Source organism: Miscanthus floridulus, chromosome 3 (genome assembly GCF_019320115.1).
Source record: "Miscanthus floridulus cultivar M001 chromosome 3, ASM1932011v1, whole genome shotgun sequence".
Taxonomy (NCBI): Eukaryota; Viridiplantae; Streptophyta; class Magnoliopsida; order Poales; family Poaceae; genus Miscanthus; species Miscanthus floridulus.
The window spans coordinates 42,817,782-42,839,966 of record NC_089582.1 but is presented as its reverse complement, the minus strand read 5'-3'; the positions used below and the strand labels follow the sequence as shown (position 1 = coordinate 42,839,966).

At 45.0% G+C, this 22,185-nt stretch overlaps 4 protein-coding genes and 1 pseudogene across 4 annotated transcripts; 2 read left to right on the top strand and 3 right to left on the bottom strand.

The window, feature by feature from the left end:
* Positions 1 to 1,004: 1,004 nt before the first annotated feature.
* Positions 1,005 to 4,542, top strand: LOC136545568 (proteasome subunit beta type-7-A-like). Its single transcript, XM_066537575.1, has 9 exons — positions 1,005 to 1,210; positions 1,327 to 1,476; positions 2,599 to 2,740; positions 2,833 to 2,929; positions 3,009 to 3,078; positions 3,156 to 3,260; positions 3,401 to 3,499; positions 4,003 to 4,093; positions 4,176 to 4,542. Exons 2-9 carry the CDS (start codon positions 1,336 to 1,338, stop codon positions 4,250 to 4,252), a joined length of 822 nt encoding a protein of 273 aa, XP_066393672.1. The 5' UTR covers positions 1,005 to 1,210; positions 1,327 to 1,335; the 3' UTR covers positions 4,253 to 4,542.
* Positions 4,543 to 7,233: 2,691 nt separating this feature from the next.
* LOC136545567 (probable LRR receptor-like serine/threonine-protein kinase At3g47570) lies at positions 7,234 to 11,617 on the bottom strand (annotated as a pseudogene).
* Positions 11,618 to 13,263: 1,646 nt separating this feature from the next.
* LOC136543624 (receptor kinase-like protein Xa21) lies at positions 13,264 to 14,111 on the bottom strand. Its single transcript, XM_066536011.1, has 2 exons — positions 13,748 to 14,111; positions 13,264 to 13,367 (listed from the first exon to the last, which is right to left on the bottom strand). Exons 1-2 carry the CDS (start codon positions 14,109 to 14,111, stop codon positions 13,264 to 13,266), a joined length of 468 nt encoding a protein of 155 aa, XP_066392108.1.
* Positions 14,112 to 14,959: 848 nt separating this feature from the next.
* Positions 14,960 to 15,850, bottom strand: LOC136543623 (receptor kinase-like protein Xa21). The gene has a single exon (XM_066536010.1). It carries the CDS (start codon positions 15,848 to 15,850, stop codon positions 14,960 to 14,962), a length of 891 nt encoding a protein of 296 aa, XP_066392107.1.
* A 4,258-nt stretch (positions 15,851 to 20,108) lies between these two features.
* LOC136545566 (protein CASPARIAN STRIP INTEGRITY FACTOR 1-like) lies at positions 20,109 to 21,379 on the top strand. Its single transcript, XM_066537573.1, has 3 exons — positions 20,109 to 20,359; positions 20,703 to 20,755; positions 20,904 to 21,379. The coding sequence occupies exons 1-3, from the start codon at positions 20,266 to 20,268 to the stop codon at positions 21,039 to 21,041; spliced, it is 285 nt and encodes a 94-aa protein (XP_066393670.1). The 5' UTR covers positions 20,109 to 20,265; the 3' UTR covers positions 21,042 to 21,379.
* The last annotated feature ends 806 nt before the right edge of the window (positions 21,380 to 22,185 follow it).

The window sequence follows — 22,185 nt, the reverse complement described above, 5'->3', positions numbered from 1 at the left end:
GTAGGAACTTCTTGAACTTACTTACATATAGTGGAGCTACTACCAGTAGGAGATCTCCAATCTTGCACACAAATCCATGAATTAGACCATTGGGTGGAAAATCCAAGAAATAAAGATAGTTCTTCTTGAGCTCACCATGAAGAGGTTGCGGGTGGAGGGTGTCCATGGGCTGCTGCTGTTGCTCCCCTCCTTCCTCTCCTTCATCTTCTTCAATTCTTTCTCCAATCTCTCCCCTCTCTAGTTTTTAGGGTTCTTGCTTGTCTTTGAGTAAGTAGAGAGAGAGTGATGCAAATGGGAGGATGAGTGAGAGGTGAGGCTTCAACTGAGAGATATCTTTCCCATTTCGTGATGACATGTGGGTGGGTGGCAAACATCTCATTTTCCACTTTCTGCTGCTACTTCGTGCTCCATCGAATGGTTCGGTAAACTGGCGGACTGTCCGGTAGTCTCTGTCTTTGCCGAATTAACTAAGTCATTAGGTGGTTGGTCATTGGTGACCAATGCATTGCATCTTTAGTAGTTCCTTGAGATTGGGTTGCTGTTGATGATGTCAATGGGATGGATCCTAATTCATGTAGATGTTCTCTTCCGATTCGGATATAAGCCTGACCATGGTTATCCGGGGATTCTCACAAGGTGCTTCTATGGGTCATTGATGTCAGGCGTCGTGTTGCATGTTGCGAGTCTTCATGGAGGGTCGATGGTTGACTCCTTTCGATGATTAAAAGGGTTGTCTAGTGTTGCAACGAACTCGGGTCGCTACGGTTTTCGTGTAGACATAGTTTCTAACTTAGACCTGGTTTCTATGTTTTTTCTCTCTCTTCAATAGCTATCTTGCCACATCAGTGAAACACTTAGGTGTTAGTACAATTAATGTTCATAGAAACTATGATGGTTTCTGAATTGAGAGTGCCCTTATTAATATATTCGTTTTAGTTGTTTATATGTTTTTTCTTGTAAAAAATGTTTTCCATTAGTTCCTGTGGAAATCATTTGTTTTTCAGCCTGCTATTGTGCTTCCTCTCGTTTCTCCGAGTTGGCTGAGCCGAGTCCGAGAACGAGTATCCACCCGCGCCGCCTGGGCGATTCGCGCCGGCATCGGACTACATCGACATCTCCTCGCCTCCCGCCGCTCTCGCCAGCCTCGTATCCGACCTCAGGTCAGGCACGCCACGCGCCCCCCTCACCTAGCTGCGACGAGCATCACCAGGTACCCCCAGAACCCTAATCCAAGCGGTTTTTGTTTGGATCTCACCCGCTCCGCTCCGCTCCTTCCCGTGGCGATTCGCCGTGGCCTTGACCCGTGGTGGTGCCTTTGTGGTGCAGGAAGGAAGGATGACGGGCTCCATGGATCTCCCGGCCAAGGGCGGGTTCAGCTTCGACCTGTGCCGCCGCAACAACATGCTGGAGAAGAACGGGCTCAAGCTTCCGGGATTCAGGAAGACCGGGACAACCATCGTCGGCCTCGTCTTTCAGGTGCGGCCGCCTACACTTGTTGTGTTGCCTGCCTTTTGGTATTCCGGTAATTACTGTATCTTCTGCTGGTTCAGCGGTACCCGTTTCTGCAAATTTGGTAGGCATGAACCTTTTGTTGCTGCCGTTTGTTCATTCATGTTAGTTTGGTTTGGAAACCGCTTTTTAGGGTGCCGAGCAGATCAATTGAGCCTAGAAAACAAAAATCTGTCTGATATCAATCACTTGCGTACCAATCTGTTCCGCGTGCCCGCATTGTGCTACGTGCTGATGATGCAAATCAGCGAAATGTTCTGTGCAAACCACATTATGTTGGATTCCATTGTATTAGCTCAGGGGAAAAGTTATACATACAACCTTTTCCATCCTGGTGATGCAGAAATACTCTACATATGATTCTCTGGCAAATGCTACTTGATTGAATCCTGTTTTGCATCAACTTGTGATTGAATAAATCCATGGTTGATAGTAATTTTGCCTTAACAATTGTTTAACTACTTTTACTATGTGTGCTGTTGCCCTTAGCCCGTGCTAATAGATGAAATACCTTTTGGTATTTGCCAATTTACCATGTCTGCGAATTTTGTAGGCATCAGCCTAGTGCTGTTGTTTCTTAATGTTAGTTAGGTCTGGAAATCTCTTTAGGGTGCTGAGCATCTCAACTAAACATTGAAAAATCTTTCTGATATCAATCGCATGCGTAACTTCCTGTTGCACATGGACACATTGCTGTGTGTCCTGATGTTGCAAACTTGGAAATTGTTCAGCGCAAACTACCCTCCTAGGAGTGAAAGCCCCCGTTTTTTTGTTGTTGGTTTCCATTGTATTAGCTTATAGGGGAAAACATATACATAAATATTTCTTCATCCTAATGAAAAAAATATTCTGCAAATTATTCTCTGACAAATCTTAATTGATCCTGATTTGCATCAACTTGTGATTGAATAAATCCAATGGATGACAGTAATTTTGTCATTACTTTATAAAAATTTTTAGTATATACACTGGTGCTCTTAGCCAATGCCAATAGATGAAAGACCTTGCATTGTGTTTGAACAGGGATTGTTTCATATGCCCCATATCCATTGAGGTTACCATTTGACTAAATCATGCTTTCATATGTAGGATGGGGTTGTTCTTGGGGCAGACACAAGGGCTACTGAGGGGCCTATAGTTGCTGATAAGAATTGTGAGAAGATCCACTTTATGGCGCCAAACATTTATTGCTGTGGAGCAGGAACTGCTGCTGACACAGAGGCTGTTACAGGTAGATGACCACAGCAATGAAATCTTACTGCCCTTTCAAACTCCTGTTTCTTCCGTTGAATTCCTTAGTGACATTTCCTTCCTTCACTTCAGACATGGTCAGCTCGCAGCTACAGCTGCACCGTTATGCAACGGGTCGCGAATCTAGAGTCGTAACTGCTCTTACACTGCTGAAGTCACACCTCTTTAGGTGAGTACCTCTCACAGGCACATTTACAACTTTTTTGTCATTGTGTCAACGTCTGACCTGCTTATGCCATTATGTTTAGGTATCAAGGTCATGTCAGTGCTGCCCTTGTTCTTGGTGGAGTGGATTGTACTGGACCACATCTTCACACTGTTAGTAACTGAGTATACCTGTTTGTTACTTGGCGTAAGTGTAATTTAGGGTAGTTACATTAACTTTGAATGTGCAGGTTTATCCACATGGCTCCACTGATACTCTTCCTTTTGCCACGATGGGTTCTGGATCCCTTGCTGCGATGTCAGTGTTCGAGTCGAAGTACAAAGAAGGGCTCACTGTAAGTGAATCAGAGCAATAGTTCCTGCATTTAACTATGTTGGTAATATAGTATTGCCTTCTGTGGTGACTGAACTTGCATTTGATGGTGTTTGTTTTGATTTACGAAAGTTTGATATTAAATTCCTTTATATATTCTAGAGGGAAGAAGGAATACAACTGGTGTCGGATGCAATATGCGCAGGTATCTTCAATGACTTGGGTAGTGGAAGCAACGTGGATGTCTGTGTGATAACCAAGGTACGTGTTTTCTGTTTTTATTTTATAGTTCCAGGACCAAACCCTGGCCAAGATCCATTACAAAGAAACCAAAGTAACAAGCGTTTACAAAATTTTAGAGGGAACATAGGTTTATCTCACTTACAACACCAACAGAGAAGGCCCAAGCAAACTTTTGAAGCAAATGTAGAACAAGAACTGATACTACCAGATGCATTTTCTATTTCATTGACTGAAATTGACAAAACATTGCAAAATCTGTATTGTTTACTTATTAGAGAATGAAGTTTCAAATTATCTCCACAACATTATATTTATCGAACTTGATTTGATATATGTTACACTTGAGACATGTTTGATTTACACTACTGAATTCTGATCACTAATTTCCACCGATGCTCATTTGAGTAAACTGTACACTGCATCTTGCATGCTACTATTTTCCATGGATGCCTTTGAGCAAATGGGAAAACATGAAATACAACCCTTTAAACTGCTCTGCTGACCTATTCCTGCATTACCAGGGGAAGACAGAATACTTGAGAAACCACCAGTTGCCGAATCCCAGAACTTATGCTAGTTCAAAGGGATATAGCTTCACCAAGGGGCAGACTGGTGAGTTCCATGCTAATGAATGTTATAGAGGATATGGCATATTGGACAATATAAAGTAAATGCATGATTCTGTTCTTTGCAGAGGTACTGTCCACAAAGATCACACCTCTCAAGCAGAAGGTTGAGGTCACTGAGGGCGGTGATGCTATGGAGGAGTGATCCTGTATGCTTGCATTCAGGCAAACAGTCATATTCTTTTTATATTATTTCTTACTTAGTGGAGCATCTAGAACAAGACAAGAAACGGAGATCTTTGTTGTACTTTCCCGACTGGATCCAAACTTTCATGCCAAAGGTGTTTCCAATTAAGTGCTTGTTTCTGAATGTTTCAAACTGTGATGGTATGGTATTTCCTTCGAGATGTTATTACTACTGCTGTACTGCTGCATCGGGGAAGGGGTAGCCTTGAACGACAGGTTAAGGAATGGCGCAACAAAAATCATGCCTGATGCAGATGTAGTAGTTACATTTGTTTGGATTACGATACAGGGCTCTGTCAAGTCTCGCTTGTTGATATGAGTATCTATATTCAGTTCTGTATGGTAAATTGGCTAAGCAAGAACTATGTGGTAATAGCATGTTTTGCCTCAGGCCCGTTCGGCTTGCTGAAATTGGCTGAAAACATTTTTCTGGCTGACTGAAATGTTGTGAAAGAAAAACACTGTTTCGGCTGAAAAAAGAAGCCGAATAAGCCGGATATGACGTAAGCCGAACGGGGCCTCATATGTTAAGTTCACCGATATACTTGTGTTACGAGTAAATCTCAAATCTGGAAGACATTAAGTTATCTTCTCACGACAGTTCGCTGCAATCACCAATGGTGATTGGAAACTTGAGATTACACTTCAAGAATAAATGTTACCACCCTCCTTATCCTTGGTGTTTTTTCCCCATGTGGGCCACTATGGCAGGTAAGCTTCTGAGTCGTTCGTATTGATGGCTTGAATTCAATGATTCAACGTGGGAGAATTAACGTGGGAGAATTATCTATTTGGCACTGAAACAAATCAGTGTTTCGTATTTGGCACTTGAAAATTTGAACTTTCTTATCTGACAAAGTTAAAATTTTCTTTCGTAAATGACACTACCGTCCATTTAGAACAGTAACGGTGTCAAGTGAATGGCAAAAAGACATGAATACCCTTGTTTGCAGCCGTTCATGGCTAGTTCGAACGAACGGACGAACGTGCGTACCGATGCAGTCGCCGAAGTCGTCACGGGCGAGGAGGCCGTCGGTGGCGAGCGCGTTGAAGCGCTCCTCCACGGGGCGCCAGAGCGCGGCGCCGCCGTCGGCATCGGTGGTAGTGCGGCTGATGAACCGGAGGCCCTTGAGCGCGCGCCGGGCCCCGGACTACGACCGGTTCAGGAGGCGTGCCTGGACACGCCGCCGCTCGCGGGCCGCCAGCGCCGCCTCCCACACCACCTGCTGGTCCGAGGACGCTGCGGCGGCCGCGGCCTCGGGCTGGGGAGGGGGACGGCGCAACGACGGCGAAGGCGACCGCAGCCAAGCAAACTTCCCGCGGATCCGCGACGACGTCGACGAGCACCGGCTCAGGCTCCGCGGGCCGTCCGGCGTGTGCGCCGCCTGCGGCGCCGCTCCCGCGCCGGGCAGCGACGTTGTGGGCGTCCCGTACAGCGCCGCGGTGGTGGGCGTGACGCTGCGCACCACCATGGACTCCTCGTCCAGCTCCAGCATCACCTCCACGAGGTCGCTCTGGTCCGCGAGGAACACCGGCAGCATTCCCCCGTCCGCGGCGAACGCGGAGGCGGCGACGTACTCGTCGCTGTGCGCCGTGATGGACTCATTGTCCGACACGTCGGTCTGTTCATCGGCGAGGTAGTCCGCGATGCGCCGGCGCCAGGTCCGCCCTCACTCCCTTACGATGACCCCCGCGACGGCGCCCACATGGCCGTCCCTCCCCTAGGCTTCTTGGCACCGCTGCTGCCCTCGCGGCGTGGGCATATCCCCGCGGCGCCGATGAGAAGGTGAGCTCCGTGAAAATTGCAGTTGGGAAGGGGCCTCGCCGGAGCTCTTGCGCAACCATGGTGGGGCGGAGCTCCAGGTCGAGGTGGATCAAGGGGGCGAGCTTGGGCCGGGATTGTGGCGGCGCTCACGGATCGGAATGGCAGCGGCTAGCCGGAGCTCTGCTGCTGCTCGGCGGCGCTTCGCGCAAGCTCGGAGAGAGAGAGAGAGAGAGAGAGAGAGAGAGAGAGAGAGAGCAGAGAAGACCAAGAAGCTGCTCGTCTACGTGCTGCTGCGCCGCCACCGGACGAGAAGGCAGCTGCGCCATGGCCGGCGAGCGCGCGCGAGCAGGCCGCCACGCTGCTGCCGGGCAAGCGCGCGAGCGAGCTGCCGAGTCGCCGCCGGTCTCCACGCAGGGGCCAGGACGGCCTTGCCGACAACCGAAGCTGGCGCAGGCGGCGGCTATGTCCAGGCAACACACGGAGGATGAGCGAATCGACGACGCTCCACATGAGACGGCCGGAATCGAAGAAGAATTGACGGCGCTGCACAGGAGCTGGCCGAAATCGATGAAGATGGTGGCGTCCATGGAGTTCTCACCCAGCGCCGGTAACGCAGCCCATGATTCGGGAGGTGGTGAGGTACCTGGACGGCGATGAGGTTGGCCGTAGCTGCTCGTCGTCCGCCGCTGCGGCCACAGCTCCGGCGATGGAGTTCCGGCGCGCTCGCTCTGCCTATATTATAGGCCTCAAGCTGCGGCCATGGCACCCGTGGAGATGTCCACGCCAGAGTATCACGAGCACGAGGGCGTAGCCGCGCAGGCAAGGCCCTAGCACGGGTACGTGGCTCGTCGAGCAGAGGCCGGGGGCGGCCTCCCGCGGGGTGGCCTGCTCACGCTCCGGCCATGGAGCCAGGGCAGCCACGCACAGTGGCACAACAGAGCCGGGGAAGAAGGGCGCAGGATCTGGGATTTTGGGAGCTCGGCCAAATTCCAGTCTTCTGTGTATTAACAGAGGGGTACATCGGACATAGGGAAAAAAACTGACACGGTCAAACCAGTCAACTAACAGATGATCAATGAAAATGGACGGCAGTGCCATTTACGAAAGGAAATTTCAACTTGATGCCAGATAAGAAAGTTCAAAATTTTGAATGCCAAATACGAAACACTGGTTTGTTTAGTGTCAAATAAATAATTCTCCCATTCAACGTTGCCAGGTTGCATGAGGCTACGAGACAAGGAGCTATTGCAGCACTGCACCTTGAGAGTGATGATGATTTGAGGAAATCTCTCTGGATGTCTGATTAGCGGATGCTCTCTCTCTCTCTCATATTCCCTTGGAGGCTAATTGCCAAACATCAGGTATGCATCTCGGACCGCATGCATCTCCACCACAACATCTCTTATCGATGCTCGCTCTCGAGGCTGTTGCTTCGAGCAGGATAGCCCAATCCTGAAGATAGAAATCAAGCATTCCTGGATTCTACTTCCCGTAGTAGTGCTGTTCTTCGGTTCTTTGTGTAGCCATATTGTTGAGTCTGCTATCTCCAAGGCTTGTCTGGTAGAGCCTCCTCGGTGAACTTATACAGATCTAGTGAATCTCTGAACATGTTGTCTGTTGGGCTCCTGCCGGTAAACATCTCAAGCAGCAATATACCAAGACTATAAATATCACCAGATGTTGAGATTGCAGAGCCTTCACCATACTCTACAGTTACGTCAGAAAAAAAAAAAAACCATTAGCACGTCACATTTGTTTGAAACGCACAAGATAACAATATTAAGAATTTTTGTCACCTGGAGCAACATAGCCAATGGAACCTCTTATTCCGATTGAGCTATATGAATTTTGTATCCTTGTATTTTCTGGGAGAAATTTTGATATGCCGAAGTCTCCTACTCGGGCACTCATATCTTCAGCAAGAAGAATGCTGCTTGGCTTAAGGTCACAATGGATTACCTGCGGTTGACAGTTATTGTGAAGATACTCCACTGCAGTGACTATATCAACAGCTATATCCAACCTCTGGGAAAGGCTAAGTGTCCTGCTTGAAGTGAGCTGAGATTTTTTATGAAGCCAAAGATCTAAGCTACCATTGGGCATAAATTCGAAAACTAATGCCTTGAACTCTTGACCTTGGGGGTCTGTACTCGAGCAACAAGTAATGATCTTTATAAGACGACGGTGTCGTATCCTTCTCATGGCCTCACATTCTGCCTCAAAACTCTTGGAAGATCCAGATTGACAAAGGTTAAAGACCTTGACAGCCAAGGTTTTGCCCTGATTATCGAGAATGCATTTATAAACAGCACCATATCTACCACTTCCGAGCAAGTTATCTTCTGAAAACTCATTGGTTCCTCTTGATAATGCAAGGTATGAAATTCTTTCATATTGTTCAGCAATTGGAGATTCTACAGTACTCTTATGCCTTTGTTTGCGCTTCTTCCAGAGCATCCAAACAAGGAGAATAACTGAAACTGATGATAAGACTATTATAGATGTTAGCAAAGAAATTACAAGAGACTTTGATTTCTTCTTTTTGTCCTTTTCTAATGGGCTTGTAGAGCAAGTTGCCAAGTGAAGTTGATGTGTTTTGCTGCACAACTGATTATTCCTAGCAACTGATATGTAAGTTAGGTTTCTGAAAGCACCTTTGTCTGGCACCTCACCCTGCAAATTATTGAAAGATAAATCCAATATAGACAACGATGTCAAATTCTGCAAATCTTCTGGGATGGACCCTGACAAATTGTTCTGTGCTAGGTACAACTGTTGTAGAGCTCTAATACTACCAATGGCATCAGGGATCCTACCAGACAAATTGTTCATGGTCAGATTCAATACACTGAGTCCTTTCAAGTTGCTCAGAGATTGAGGTATGCTACCCTCAAACGAGTTATTATCCAGTAAAAGTTTGACCAAAACTATGCAGTTTCCAATGCTACTAGGTATTTGGCCAGACAACTTGTTTCCTGACAAGATTAACTCGTTGAGGTTAGTCATGGTACCAACTTCTGATGGAAGGGGTCCTGAAAGAGAATTATATGATAAATCTAAGTACCATGAAAGTGAAGGAAGCTTCAAAATTGCCTTGGGTATAGAACCATTAAGGTAGTAATTTGTCGAGAGATCAAGAATAAATAGATTCTTCAGCTTCCCAAGACTTTATGGTATTGGTCCTTCCAGGGCCTGTTCGGCAGGACTGAAAAATACTGTTCCGACTGATTGTTGTGAGAGAAAAATACTGTACTGGCAGGACATGAACAGTGATTTCGTGAGAGACAGAACCAGCCAGCCAGCCGGCAACCAGCCAGCCGAACGGCCTCAGATTGTTGTAAAATGCAAGGAACCTAGTTAATTTTGTGAGATTTCCTATAGACGGTGGTATGAGACCTGACAAGGCATTACCATACAGGCCAAGGTCTACCAAGTTTTCTAGTTTCCCAATGCTGTCCGGAATCACTTCTGACATAGAATTGTTCACAGTCAGCAGTATGTTGAGACCAACAAGATTTCCGATGTCTGCAGGGATACTCCCAGAGATCCTATTGTCATCCAAGTATAGCTTTTGAAGGGTCACCGAGAGGTTCACAACTGAACCTGGTAGGTGTCCTCCAAAAGAGTTGTCACTGAGTATCAACCACCGCAGTTGGCTGCAGTTTGATAGAGAATTGATGAATTCCCGTCCCTCCTTATCATTTGCTTCAAGCTTGTTTTCTGTCAAGAGCAAATTTTGCAGAGCTCGCACCCTCCCCAAAGTGGCAGGCACATGCCCACTCAATCTATTTTGCGCGCGGTTGAGTGTCGTGAGCAAGGTTTTAAATCTCCGGCTAAACCATTTAGCTGTTGTCCTTCTTAACAGCTAAGTGAGGCTATAGCCTGAGATAGCTTCAGCTATGACATTTAGCTGTTTTTTACAAAAATCAGATAAAAAACACAGAATATTGGAGTGCATAAGCTGGTAAGTGATAAACACATCATTCACAGAGTACATACTACATAGATCATCAGAGAAGGAAGCTACTAGATTGATCGGTCATGGAGTTGGTGCTCCTGGTTGGGGCTGGGGAATGATCGGACATTCATACTACATAAGCTGCTAGTACGAGATAGACATAGATCACACTAAACTGCCGAGGGCGCTCGTACTACACAGCGCCGCCGCCGCCGCCGCTTGGGAATCCGGCGCAGCAGCCTAGCTGAAGAGGAGAGTCGCTCATGCTGCACATCGACGCCACCACTCGTGCAGTAGTGCTGCACACCGTCGCCGCCGCCCGTGCAGTCGTGCTTCACTCCACCGCTTGGAGATCTGGTTCGCTGCCGCGCTTGGCGACCGGCAGCTGCCGCCGCGCCTGGTCCTTCTCAGAAACAAGAGGAGAGGCGAGTGGGAGACTGGACTCGAATGAGGCTAGGGTTACGTTGGGGGTGGATTGGGATCATAGCTGGGCCGCTGGCCCATTTAGTTGGCCCGACAAGATTTTAGCTGCAGCTAAAATACGATTCTTTTAGCAGCTAAATCCAGATTTCGCCGGCTATTAGCGCGTGCCATGTGTTAGCGCGAAAAGTTAAATAGCTTAGCTATATTCTTGTCCAGCAGCTATCTCCGACTATAGCTGCAGCTATAGCCGGAGATTTAAAACCTTGGTCGTGAGATGGGAGAGATTAGATACTGAAGAAGGGATTATCCCGGTGAATTGGTTACTTGACAAGCTAAGAATCTGCATGCTGGGGAATCGGTTGCCGATATCAGTAGGAATGCTTCCATGCAACATGTTGCCCCCTACCTGAAAGCTGATCAGTGAAGACAAGTTGTATAGAGAGAGTGGAAGCAAACCGGAGAGGTTATTGTTGTAGAGATGGAGTTGCCACATGCTCTGAATGCTGCCGAGTCCTGGTGGTATTGATCCATCGAGCTGGTTGCCGGAGAGACTGAGATACTGCAGATGAGATAGATTGGCCAGTGATACCGGTATGGGTCCTGCAAAGCTGTTGTTGCTCAGCGATATTGCTTCCAGGGAAGTCATTGCTCCGAGCTCGGCCGGAATGTGACCACCAAGCTTGTTGCCGTCTAGCACCATGATGGTCATGCTGATGCAGGAGCTGAGATTAGCAGGGAACTCCCCGGAGAATAAGTTGTTGCTAAGGTCGAGTGTTTCCAGGCGCCGGAGATGGCCCAGGCTTGCTGGGATCTCACCATATAGCTCATTGGCGCTCAGGTTGAGCGTCTGCAGGTAAGTCAGATTACCTATTGCCGGGGGGAGTGCTCCTTTGATACCGCCGCCTTGCAAGTTCAACGCCGACACCTGTGTTGGCCTCCGACGGCTGCATGTCACGCCCTCCCAGCTGCAGAAGCTGGTGCTGCTGTTCCATGAGGCCAGCGTACCAGAACTGCCATCGATGACTACTTGTGCTTTGAAAGTTAGCAGCGCCGCCTCATCACCGGCGCTCACAGTGGGGATCATCAGGACGGCAACGAGTGGCGGTAGCAAGGTGAAGAGCCCCATTGCCATGGCCATATTGTTTCTCAGTTTGGTTGTTGGGACATGAAAGCCAAAGGATAAGTAGCAATGGCATGTTTGAACTAGTAAATTTGGAGTCGTCCTCTGACTTCACTGAGGTATGGTTGCTCAGCTGAGAACGATGTAGCAGGATATTTTTGACATTTAGTGGTATCTCTTTCTACAACGCTACAGTCAATAGAGTTTAGGATAGGGCACTGTGTGGAGAAATTTGTGCACACGACATCCGGTTTCAGTCCAGACAGTGGGCTAATCTTTAACAGCAGAAACTGTCCTGTTTCGATGTCACCAACTCTTCAGCCTGCAGAACTTTCTAAACTTGCACAGTTGTCGACCATTCATCTGCTTCACGTATGTGAGTTTGGCTGCTTGGTTTCAAGCAAATTAAACATTTCACAAAGGCTATAAGCTCTGGTGAAGCGGATGATTTTGTCAATTGATCTTGAAGTACACACATTGCAAAGTCTTGCGTGCCTCAGCAATATCTGTTACCCGGGCTGTGGGCTATATACTGCGAAGCCCATTGTTGAGAAGAGCAAATTGTCATTTTTCTCATAGCGGCCCATGCAGATGGGTGAACTTCAAAACCGCTTCATGGGTGGATTTGTTCTCTTTTTCCATGGCCATTTCGCTTTGCTGGGCTATTTCTTTGTTGAGTTAAGGTGACTTCCTTCTCCTTTTTTGTTTTATTATGACCAGAGTGATCTATGAGACTGAATATCTTCTTAAGTTCTAATTTTTTCCTTGTATTGTGTATTTGTAGTATAGTTTTCATTTTTTTTTCTTTCATGGATGTGATAAGTTGTTTGGATTTTTTTTGCTGTTGATTTAAATTGTTTCGCAACACAATTTTATTATACCGGCAGAAAATTGATTGTCCTATAGCATTTTTTACATGTTTATTGCTATTTTCTTATCCAACAATGAATTTCCCCTCTAATGCAATGCAATATTCTTGTATATTTTTCAATCCTCCATGATTTACTTTTTAGACCGTGTTGCATGTTTGATAGTCTATTTTGTTTATTTTAAATTGTTTCATAATATCGTTTGTTGTTCGCATAACTAATATGATTGTTTTGTCGTTTTTTAAAGAATTTTCGTGCTTACTGTCGGTTTGTTCTAGTAAGTAAAGCCTCATTGTTCCTAGAGATGAAAATGGTACGGATATTTTTCGGCCGTATTCGAGACCGAATTCGTTTAGAGGGGTTGAGATATGTCTGTATCCATAACTGAAACTGATGATAAGACTATTATAGATGTTAGCAAAGAAATTACAAGAGACTTGATTTCTTCTTTTTGTCCTTTTCTAATGGGCTTGTAGAGCAAGTTGCCAAGTGAAGTTGATGTGTTTTGCTGCACAACTGATTATTCCTAGCAACTGATATGTAAGTTTAGGTTTCTGAAAGCACCTTTGTCTGGCACCTCACCCTGCAAATTATTGAAAGATAAATCCAATATAGACAACCGATGTCAAATTCTGCAAATCTTCTGGGATGGACCCTGACAATGTTCTGTGCTAGGTACAACTGTTGTAGAGCTCTAATACTACCAATGCATCAGGGATCCTACCAGGACACATGTTCATGGTCAGATTCAATACACTGAGTCCTTTCAAGTTGCTCAGAGATTGAGGTATGCTACCCTCAAACGAGTTATTATCCAGTAAAAGTTTGACCAAAACTATGCAGTTTCCAATGCTATAGGTATTTGGCCAGACAACTTGTTTCCTGACAAGATTAACTCGTTGAGGTTAGTCATGGTACCAACTTCTGATGGAAGGGGTCCTGAAAGAGAATTATATGATAAATCTAAGTACCATGAAAGTGAAGGAAGCTTCAAAATTGCCTTGGGTATAGAACCATTAAGGTAGTAATTTGTCGAGAGATCAAGAATAAATAGATTCTTCAGCTTCCCAAGACTTTATTGTATTGGTCCTTCCAGGGCCTGTTCGGCAGGACTGAAAAATACTGTTCCGACTGATTGTTGTGAGAGAAAAATACTGTACTGGCAGGACATGAACAGTGATTTCGTGAGAGACAGAACCAGCCAGCCAGCCGGCAACCAGCCCAGCCGAACGGCCTCAGATTGTTGTAAAATGCAAGGAACCTAGTTAATTTTGTGAGATTTCCTATAGACGGTGGTATGAGACCTGACAAGGCATTACCATACAGGCCAAGGTCTACCAAGTTTTCTAGTTTCCCAATGCTGTCCGGAATCACTTCTGACATAGAATTGTTCACAGTCAGCAGTATGTTGAGACCAACAAGATTTCCGATGTCTGCAGGGATACTCCCAGAGATCCTATTGTCATCCAAGTATAGCTTTTGAAGGGTCACCGAGAGGTTCACAACTGAACCTGGTAGGTGTCCTCCAAAAGAGTTGTCACTGAGTATCAACCACCGCAGTTGGCTGCAGTTTGATAGAGAATTGATGAATTCCCGTCCCTCCTTATCATTTGCTTCAAGCTTGTTTTCTGTCAAGAGCAAATTTTGCAGAGCTCGCACCCTCCCCCAAAGTGGCAGGCACATGCCCACTCAATCTATTTTGCGCGCGGTTGAGTGTCGTGAGCAAGGTTTTAAATCTCCGGCTAAACCATTTAGCTGTTGTCCTTCTTAACAGCTAAGTGAGGCTATAGCCTGAGATAGCTTCAGCTATGACATTTAGCTGTTTTTTACAAAAATCAGATAAAAAACACAGAATATTGGAGTGCATAAGCTGGTAAGTGATAAACACATCATTCACAGAGTACATACTACATAGATCATCAGAGAAGGAAGCTACTAGATTGATCGGTCATGGAGTTGGTGCTCCTGGTTGGGGCTGGGGAATGATCGGACATTCATACTACATAAGCTGCTAGTACGAGATAGACATAGATCACACTAAACTGCCGAGGGCGCTCGTACTACACAGCGCCGCCGCCGCCGCCGCTTGGGAATCCGGCGCAGCAGCCTAGCTGAAGAGGAGAGTCGCTCATGCTGCACATCGACGCCACCACTCGTGCAGTAGTGCTGCACACCGTCGCCGCCGCCCGTGCAGTCGTGCTTCACTCCACCGCTTGGAGATCTGGTTCGCTGCCGCGCTTGGCGACCGGCAGCTGCCGCCGCGCCTGGTCCTTCTCAGAAACAAGAGGAGAGGCGAGTGGGAGACTGGACTCGAATGAGGCTAGGGTTACGTTGGGGGTGGATTGGGATCATAGCTGGGCCGCTGGCCCATTTAGTTGGCCCGACAAGATTTTAGCTGCAGCTAAAATACGATTCTTTTAGCAGCTAAATCCAGATTTCGCCGGCTATTAGCGCGTGCCATGTGTTAGCGCGAAAAGTTAAATAGCTTAGCTATATTCTTGTCCAGCAGCTATCTCCGACTATAGCTGCAGCTATAGCCGGAGATTTAAAACCTTGGTCGTGAGATGGGAGAGATTAGATACTGAAGAAGGGATTATCCCGGTGAATTGGTTACTTGACAAGCTAAGAATCTGCATGCTGGGGAATCGGTTGCCGATATCAGTAGGAATGCTTCCATGCAACATGTTGCCCCCTACCTGAAAGCTGATCAGTGAAGACAAGTTGTATAGAGAGAGTGGAAGCAAACCGGAGAGGTTATTGTTGTAGAGATGGAGTTGCCACATGCTCTGAATGCTGCCGAGTCCTGGTGGTATTGATCCATCGAGCTGGTTGCCGGAGAGACTGAGATACTGCAGATGAGATAGATTGGCCAGTGATACCGGTATGGGTCCTGCAAAGCTGTTGTTGCTCAGCGATATTGCTTCCAGGGAAGTCATTGCTCCGAGCTCGGCCGGAATGTGACCACCAAGCTTGTTGCCGTCTAGCACCATGATGGTCATGCTGATGCAGGAGCTGAGATTAGCAGGGAACTCCCCGGAGAATAAGTTGTTGCTAAGGTCGAGTGTTTCCAGGCGCCGGAGATGGCCCAGGCTTGCTGGGATCTCACCATATAGCTCATTGGCGCTCAGGTTGAGCGTCTGCAGGTAAGTCAGATTACCTATTGCCGGGGGGAGTGCTCCTTTGATACCGCCGCCTTGCAAGTTCAACGCCGACACCTGTGTTGGCCTCCGACGGCTGCATGTCACGCCCTCCCAGCTGCAGAAGCTGGTGCTGCTGTTCCATGAGGCCAGCGTACCAGAACTGCCATCGATGACTACTTGTGCTTTGAAAGTTAGCAGCGCCGCCTCATCACCGGCGCTCACAGTGGGGATCATCAGGACGGCAACGAGTGGCGGTAGCAAGGTGAAGAGCCCCATTGCCATGGCCATATTGTTTCTCAGTTTGGTTGTTGGGACATGAAAGCCAAAGGATAAGTAGCAATGGCATGTTTGAACTAGTAAATTTGGAGTCGTCCTCTGACTTCACTGAGGTATGGTTGCTCAGCTGAGAACGATGTAGCAGGATATTTTTGACATTTAGTGGTATCTCTTTCTACAACGCTACAGTCAATAGAGTTTAGGATAGGGCACTGTGTGGAGAAATTTGTGCACACGACATCCGGTTTCAGTCCAGACAGTGGGCTAATCTTTAACAGCAGAAACTGTCCTGTTTCGATGTCACCAACTCTTCAGCCTGCAGAACTTTCTAAACTTGCACAGTTGTCGACCATTCATCTGCTTCACGTATGTGAGTTTGGCTGCTTGGTTTCAAGCAAATTAAACATTTCACAAAGGCTATAAGCTCTGGTGAAGCGGATGATTTTGTCAATTGATCTTGAAGTACACACATTGCAAAGTCTTGCGTGCCTCAGCAATATCTGTTACCCGGGCTGTGGGCTATATACTGCGAAGCCCATTGTTGAGAAGAGCAAATTGTCATTTTTCTCATAGCGGCCCATGCAGATGGGTGAACTTCAAAACCGCTTCATGGGTGGATTTGTTCTCTTTTTCCATGGCCATTTCGCTTTGCTGGGCTATTTCTTTGTTGAGTTAAGGTGACTTCCTTCTCCTTTTTTGTTTTATTATGACCAGAGTGATCTATGAGACTGAATATCTTCTTAAGTTCTAATTTTTTCCTTGTATTGTGTATTTGTAGTATAGTTTTCATTTTTTTTTCTTTCATGGATGTGATAAGTTGTTTGGATTATTTTTGCTGTTGATTTAAATTGTTTCGCAACACAATTTTATTATACCGGCAGAAAATTGATTGTCCTATAGCATTTTTTACATGTTTATTGCTATTTTCTTATCCAACAATGAATTTCCCCTCTAATGCAATGCAATATTCTTGTATATTTTTCAATCCTCCATGATTTACTTTTTAGACCGTGTTGCATGTTTGATAGTCTATTTTGTTTATTTTAAATTGTTTCATAATATCGTTTGTTGTTCGCATAACTAATATGATTGTTTTGTCGTTTTTTTAAAGAATTTTCGTGCTTACTGTCGGTTTGTTCTAGTAAGTAAAGCCTCATTGTTCCTAGAGATGAAAATGGTACGGATATTTTTCGGCCGTATTCGAGACCGAATTCGTTTAGAGGGGTTGAGATATGTCTGTATCCAAGTCCGGATATTCAACATCCGATACCGTATCCGTATCCGAATACTCAAATCGTATATTTATGATGTCGATATTAAATCGTATCCTATCCGGCATAGTTGACACTATCCGTATTCGAATCTGAATTCGGACAGAAATATGAAAACAAATGTAATATCAGTGATATCCTTCCGTATCCGATTTGTTTTCACCCCTAATTGTTCCCATAGTGCTATTCAATTATTCTATACTTTTTAAGCGTTCAATTCTATTTTGTAATAAGTTTTATCTCTCTCTACTTATATATGCACTAGACATTGCAATATTTGAACATTGACCACGAATTAGTGAAACGGTGGAATTATTTTAGACATGTAACTTTAGATTTGCAATGATTTTGTATTTGTATTTTTTGGTCAATTATTCAAACACTCAATATTAAACCAGCCCACCAACCAGGTGAAGTTTAGGGCGGACTGCATCGATAGGCTCAAAGCTAGTAGGCCAACGCAGTGAGCAAATAGATGCAAACTGGGCCGAAGAGCACAAGAAAGCGGGCCAACAATATTTCTACTTATAAAATTTTCATTCCCCTAGAAAAAAAAACATAAAATTCTCCATTTACAAATTTACAGAATTAGTCACCAACTAAAAAACTATACAACAATAACATTATTTCAAACAGTAAATTTCTATTTAAAAAAACAAACACCATAGAAATCAGACTTTTGGTAAGGAGAAATTAGTTCCTTAGCCCTAAAAAAAGTTGTGTTTCCTTTCTCGGCCTTTTTTTTTGTTTGAACTTCTCTATTTGCCCCCAAAACGAAATTCGTTTGCTTTCTTGGCCCTTCCGTTAGTTTGAGGATCTAACGGTGTTGTACACAAAATTACCATTTTACCCCTAGCGCCGAAGGCAACACAGCCACAACCTCATGTGCTAATGCAACCTCTAACTAGCCTAAACACTAATCCAAGTACTTTATCTAACCACCTAATCTTCTCTTAAGCGCATATGGTGGATAGAGCACAAATGTATAAGTCTCAACTCACCTATAGTTTTCTCAAACTCCGACACACTCCAAAACAGCCGGGTGTGGGGATATATATAGCCCCAGCCAACTCAACTAGCTGTTGGATCCTTTAGGCTGCATTTGCAATGAGCAACGGATTGTTCCCGTGACCACACTGGAGAAATTTGGTGCCTCTGCCACCCCCATTGCCGACCATTGGAAGCCTTTTCATCCGGTGGATTCTTAGTGCCGCACCAAATAAATCTAGGCGTTGTCTAGAGGACTAGAATCTTTCTGGACTCCACCTTCAATCTCTAGTGCATTCTCCGTGCCTTCTGGAGAATGCTGGTGCTCTTATTTTCTCCACCGTGCTTGTGCAAGGTCTCAGTACTGAATTTCCGGTGCTAAACTCTGGTGCCCATATGGAAAGCACACCGTGCACTGTTGCTTACTCTACCTCGGACTCGTCACAATAGAAAAGCTTTGGTGCTAGTGCATATTGGAAAGCTCCACTGTTATTATCCGAGTGTTGTTTCTTTGCATCCTATTGTCCAAGCTTTGCTTTCTTGATGTCTTGAGCTTCTTGCTTGTCTTCTAGGGCCTTGAACACTATTCTTTGATCTTTTTTTGAGATGTTAATTGCTTGAACTTCACCATATCCAAGGTCAAGTCCATCTTTCTATCCTTAGGACTAGCTAGTGTATCTTGTATACTAGCAAACATTATTTATTATAATAGTTATGTTTTCGTTCGACCACCAAAATTACTAGACCTTTCCTAAGTTCTATATTTCTGATAGTGCGGATCATGTTATCACAATGTCACTGTTCAGAGCACTCACCCCGTAGTGGAGCTCCTGCTTTATCCTCCACTACTGCCCCTCTTGTGACAATATGCTTTGCATCGTTGTTCATGGTGATGGTCACATTCTATCAGGGTATCATCAAGGCCACTTTGCATTGTGTCTTTCCCCTGCAGTATTCCGTCTGCCTGATTCCGCAACATAGTGCTTCCATTGGGCAAAAATCGTGCATATCTACAAAAGCAATGAGAAGCGGCCGGTCGCTAAATCGTCGGTGGCAATTCTTTTAGGCTGGCAGTGGCAGGCCTTTCCCCTTTGATCTATCTCCATGCCACTGCTCTACCTTTGAGGTGTTCCCCATGACATGATGATGGAACGTGTGAACACTAACTATACGGTGGTGGCAAAAACGAGAGCCAGCGTGACCACTGTTTCATGTCTATCCCAATGTGTATACTGAACAATGTGACGCACTGTGCAGCTGTTTCTCATTTCAGCCAACTTGCCTCTTTTAACAACCTACTATGCTTTTGAGAGGATTAATTATTCTAGGTTTACCGGTGACGATAAATTAGTTACACAAGAAAAGGGTGAAGGAATCAAATTTCTTCATGCAGATACTGAAGATCCTGGTGTCCTATCGACCTACTATTTTTTGTCCCACTAGTTTGAAACGCAACGCTAGCTAACACTGGTAATCATATTCCTCAGCATGTAGAATAATCTCTTAAATTCAAAATAAAAAAAATTACCGAAAGAAAGAACACATACAACCAGCTTTGAATTGCGCATGCCAGCAACAACAGGCAGAAATCACATCATCAAACTACAATAGCCATTCCTAAAAAAACATGTGCTGATGTACTGGAGAAGCAGTATAAAAGAAATTATTACTGTAACTGATAGAAGACATTTGTCCAGTTCCAATTGTCAAGTACTCCCTCGGTTCCAAATTATAAGACGGTTTGACTTTTCTAGATACATTGCTTTTACCATATATCTAGCCATAATGTATATATCTAAGTATACGTATCTAGAAAAGCCAAAACGTCATATAATTGGGAATGGAGGGAGTACTATACAGATATTTAAAAAGTAGTAAGCAAGCATAGACCAACCATGATTACCCCATCCTTAAAATTCCATGCAGCAGAAAGCATGTGACAGCCTGACACTCTGCCCACAGAAAATTCTCAAATCCCTTTTCCCTTGGAACTTGTTAAGAGGAAGTGGGATTAGCATCTGTTGCAGACTAGAGATTGCCCAGCTGACTGGTTATATATTAGGCTGCCGTGGCCAAAGAAAGGTGGGGCAAAAATAAGGCCTGCTTCACTTCACCTCGCTTCAGGTTCATGTTTTGAGCGTGTTACCAGAGTATATCCAGTGCATGATTTCAGAAATGGGGACGCTGCCATGCCCATGGAGATCTGGCCACCTCTTTGCTTTCATCACCTTCGCCTTGTTCTCGACTTCATTTGCTGGTTTGTGCGAGTAGTTCTTTCTTCTTCCTAGAGGTCCTTGAGTTTGTTTTCCATGATTCAAGCCTTGAATCCGTAAAGATATGGTTATTGAGTACTCAATGTCCTGTTTTACCTCGCTCTAAAACAAGCTCCATCCAGCTGGTCCGGCCTAGTTTATATTAAGTTTCAACAAGATACAAGATAAGTAGATCTTGGAAAGCATGCATATCTGGTGAAGGAACTAAATAATAGATTCCAGTTATGTGTAGGATCGGAGGTGTGAATGTGTGATTATCTTTTTTTTTTGGAGGAAATACGTTTGACTCTTCATGGTTTTCACTGGTGTGATGGTTTCTTCTTTCAGGGAGACACTACAGTTTCTTGATGGATCAAGATGCCCTACGTCAACAAGGAGAGGTACATAGCAGGAAAACTAAACTGACAGGCTTTCCAAAACGCTCCTTTCATCTCCCTGAGTTCTATATGGGCTTCATATATATCTAGCTTTTTCAGGCAAAAATTATCTACCCGTTTTGCTCACTTGTATGTGAAAATCAATATGTAGGCAGCACGAACTGAACAGAAGGAAGCACTAGTGCCATTGGTGCAAGCTCGGATGCTCAAGGTCAAGACGAACGATTACAGCAGCTATGACCCTTCCCCGTCCATGGACAAGCCACACTTCAAGCTCATACCGAATTGATCGATCATGTACATCCAGGTTGCAGCAATGGAGTTGCCGATGAGAATTTAACAGCTTAAATGTGTGCCTGATTTATAAATATAGAGGCATTCCTAGGCTTGCTTAAACTGTTCTCATGACATTTAATATCTTATTATAGATGTGAGTATGTGATATAGATGTTTGCTTCTTCTTTGCATTGATACGTAGTCACAGGCTTTACTGTGGTACTACCAAATTACTGGGAGCCATCCATTTAAATAGATCAGATGATTAGAATCATCTGTTACTTCTTAGGAGGTAATAGATGTATGTTTATTTAATTTTTAATTTGTAAAAAATAGGATAAATAAGTAAAAGTGTTGTCCATGACTGAAGTCTCTGACAATGGGTCATCGAATTATCAACGACAAAATGGAAAGCTGAAAGGATCTAGCTAGATGGCCAGAATGGGGTGAATAATCTATAAAAATTTTCTACAATTGCACAAACACTAGATCAAAGTAGTTATTACAATAAGAGATCCTAATAGCAACTACTTTGTCAAGCTCTATTGCACCCAAACGCAAGTATCCTAGACAATTCCAGTAGCAAGTTGGTTTTACTACTAAAGCACTCAACCACACAAAAGCTAGCAACTAAAGAAACTACACTAGTGAGCTAAACTAGAAGAGCAACACAAACAATCCAGACAAGAGAGATGACAATTAATTTTTCATCTAAGGTTCGGTTGCTTGCAGCAACTTAATCCCCAATGTGGCGAGTCTCTAGGTAAGTGATTCACGCGCTAACAAGCCTCTTAAGCTTGATCTACAACTTGGGTTCCACAAGAATCAACCAACAAAAGAGCACTCCAACTAGCCACAAGCATTCCACTAGAGTTGCCCATCATGATCTTCCGCGGGGTGAGAGCACAAGACCCCTCACAAATTAACCAATTCAAGCCACTGAACAATCACCAACATGGTGCTTGAATTCCTCGTTGCTTCAAACCGTCAAGGTGGCGGCAACCACCAAGAGTAACAAGAAACCCGTAGACCAAACGATGAACTAATGCCATGAGAATCAACTAAGCAAATGCACTAGATCTATCTCAAACTCACTTTGGATCAAGCAACTAGCAAGGAGAGACCCCGCCCCCGCCGAGCGACCACATCACTGGTGA

Coding starts and splice junctions, on each gene's coding strand:
- LOC136545566 (XM_066537573.1), top strand. CDS start 20,266: ATGATTTCAGAAATGGGGACGCTGCCATGCCCATGGAGATCTGGCCAC. Junction 20,360..20,702: donor GTTCTCGACTTCATTTGCTG/GTTTGTGCGAGT, acceptor TTCTTCTTTCAG/GGAGACACTACAGTTTCTTG. Junction 20,756..20,903: donor CCCTACGTCAACAAGGAGAG/GTACATAGCAGG, acceptor ATCAATATGTAG/GCAGCACGAACTGAACAGAA.
- LOC136545568 (XM_066537575.1), top strand. CDS start 1,336: ATGACGGGCTCCATGGATCTCCCGGCCAAGGGCGGGTTCAGCTTCGAC. Junction 2,930..3,008: donor CTGAAGTCACACCTCTTTAG/GTGAGTACCTCT, acceptor CATTATGTTTAG/GTATCAAGGTCATGTCAGTG. Junction 3,500..4,002: donor ATGTCTGTGTGATAACCAAG/GTACGTGTTTTC, acceptor CTGCATTACCAG/GGGAAGACAGAATACTTGAG.
- LOC136543623 (XM_066536010.1), bottom strand. CDS start 15,850: ATGGCAATGGGGCTCTTCACCTTGCTACCGCCACTCGTTGCCGTCCTG.
- LOC136543624 (XM_066536011.1), bottom strand. CDS start 14,111: ATGTGCCTGCCACTTTGGGGGAGGGTGCGAGCTCTGCAAAATTTGCTC. Junction 13,368..13,747: donor GGTAGACCTTGGCCTGTATG/GTAATGCCTTGT, acceptor ATTCTCTTTCAG/GACCCCTTCCATCAGAAGTT.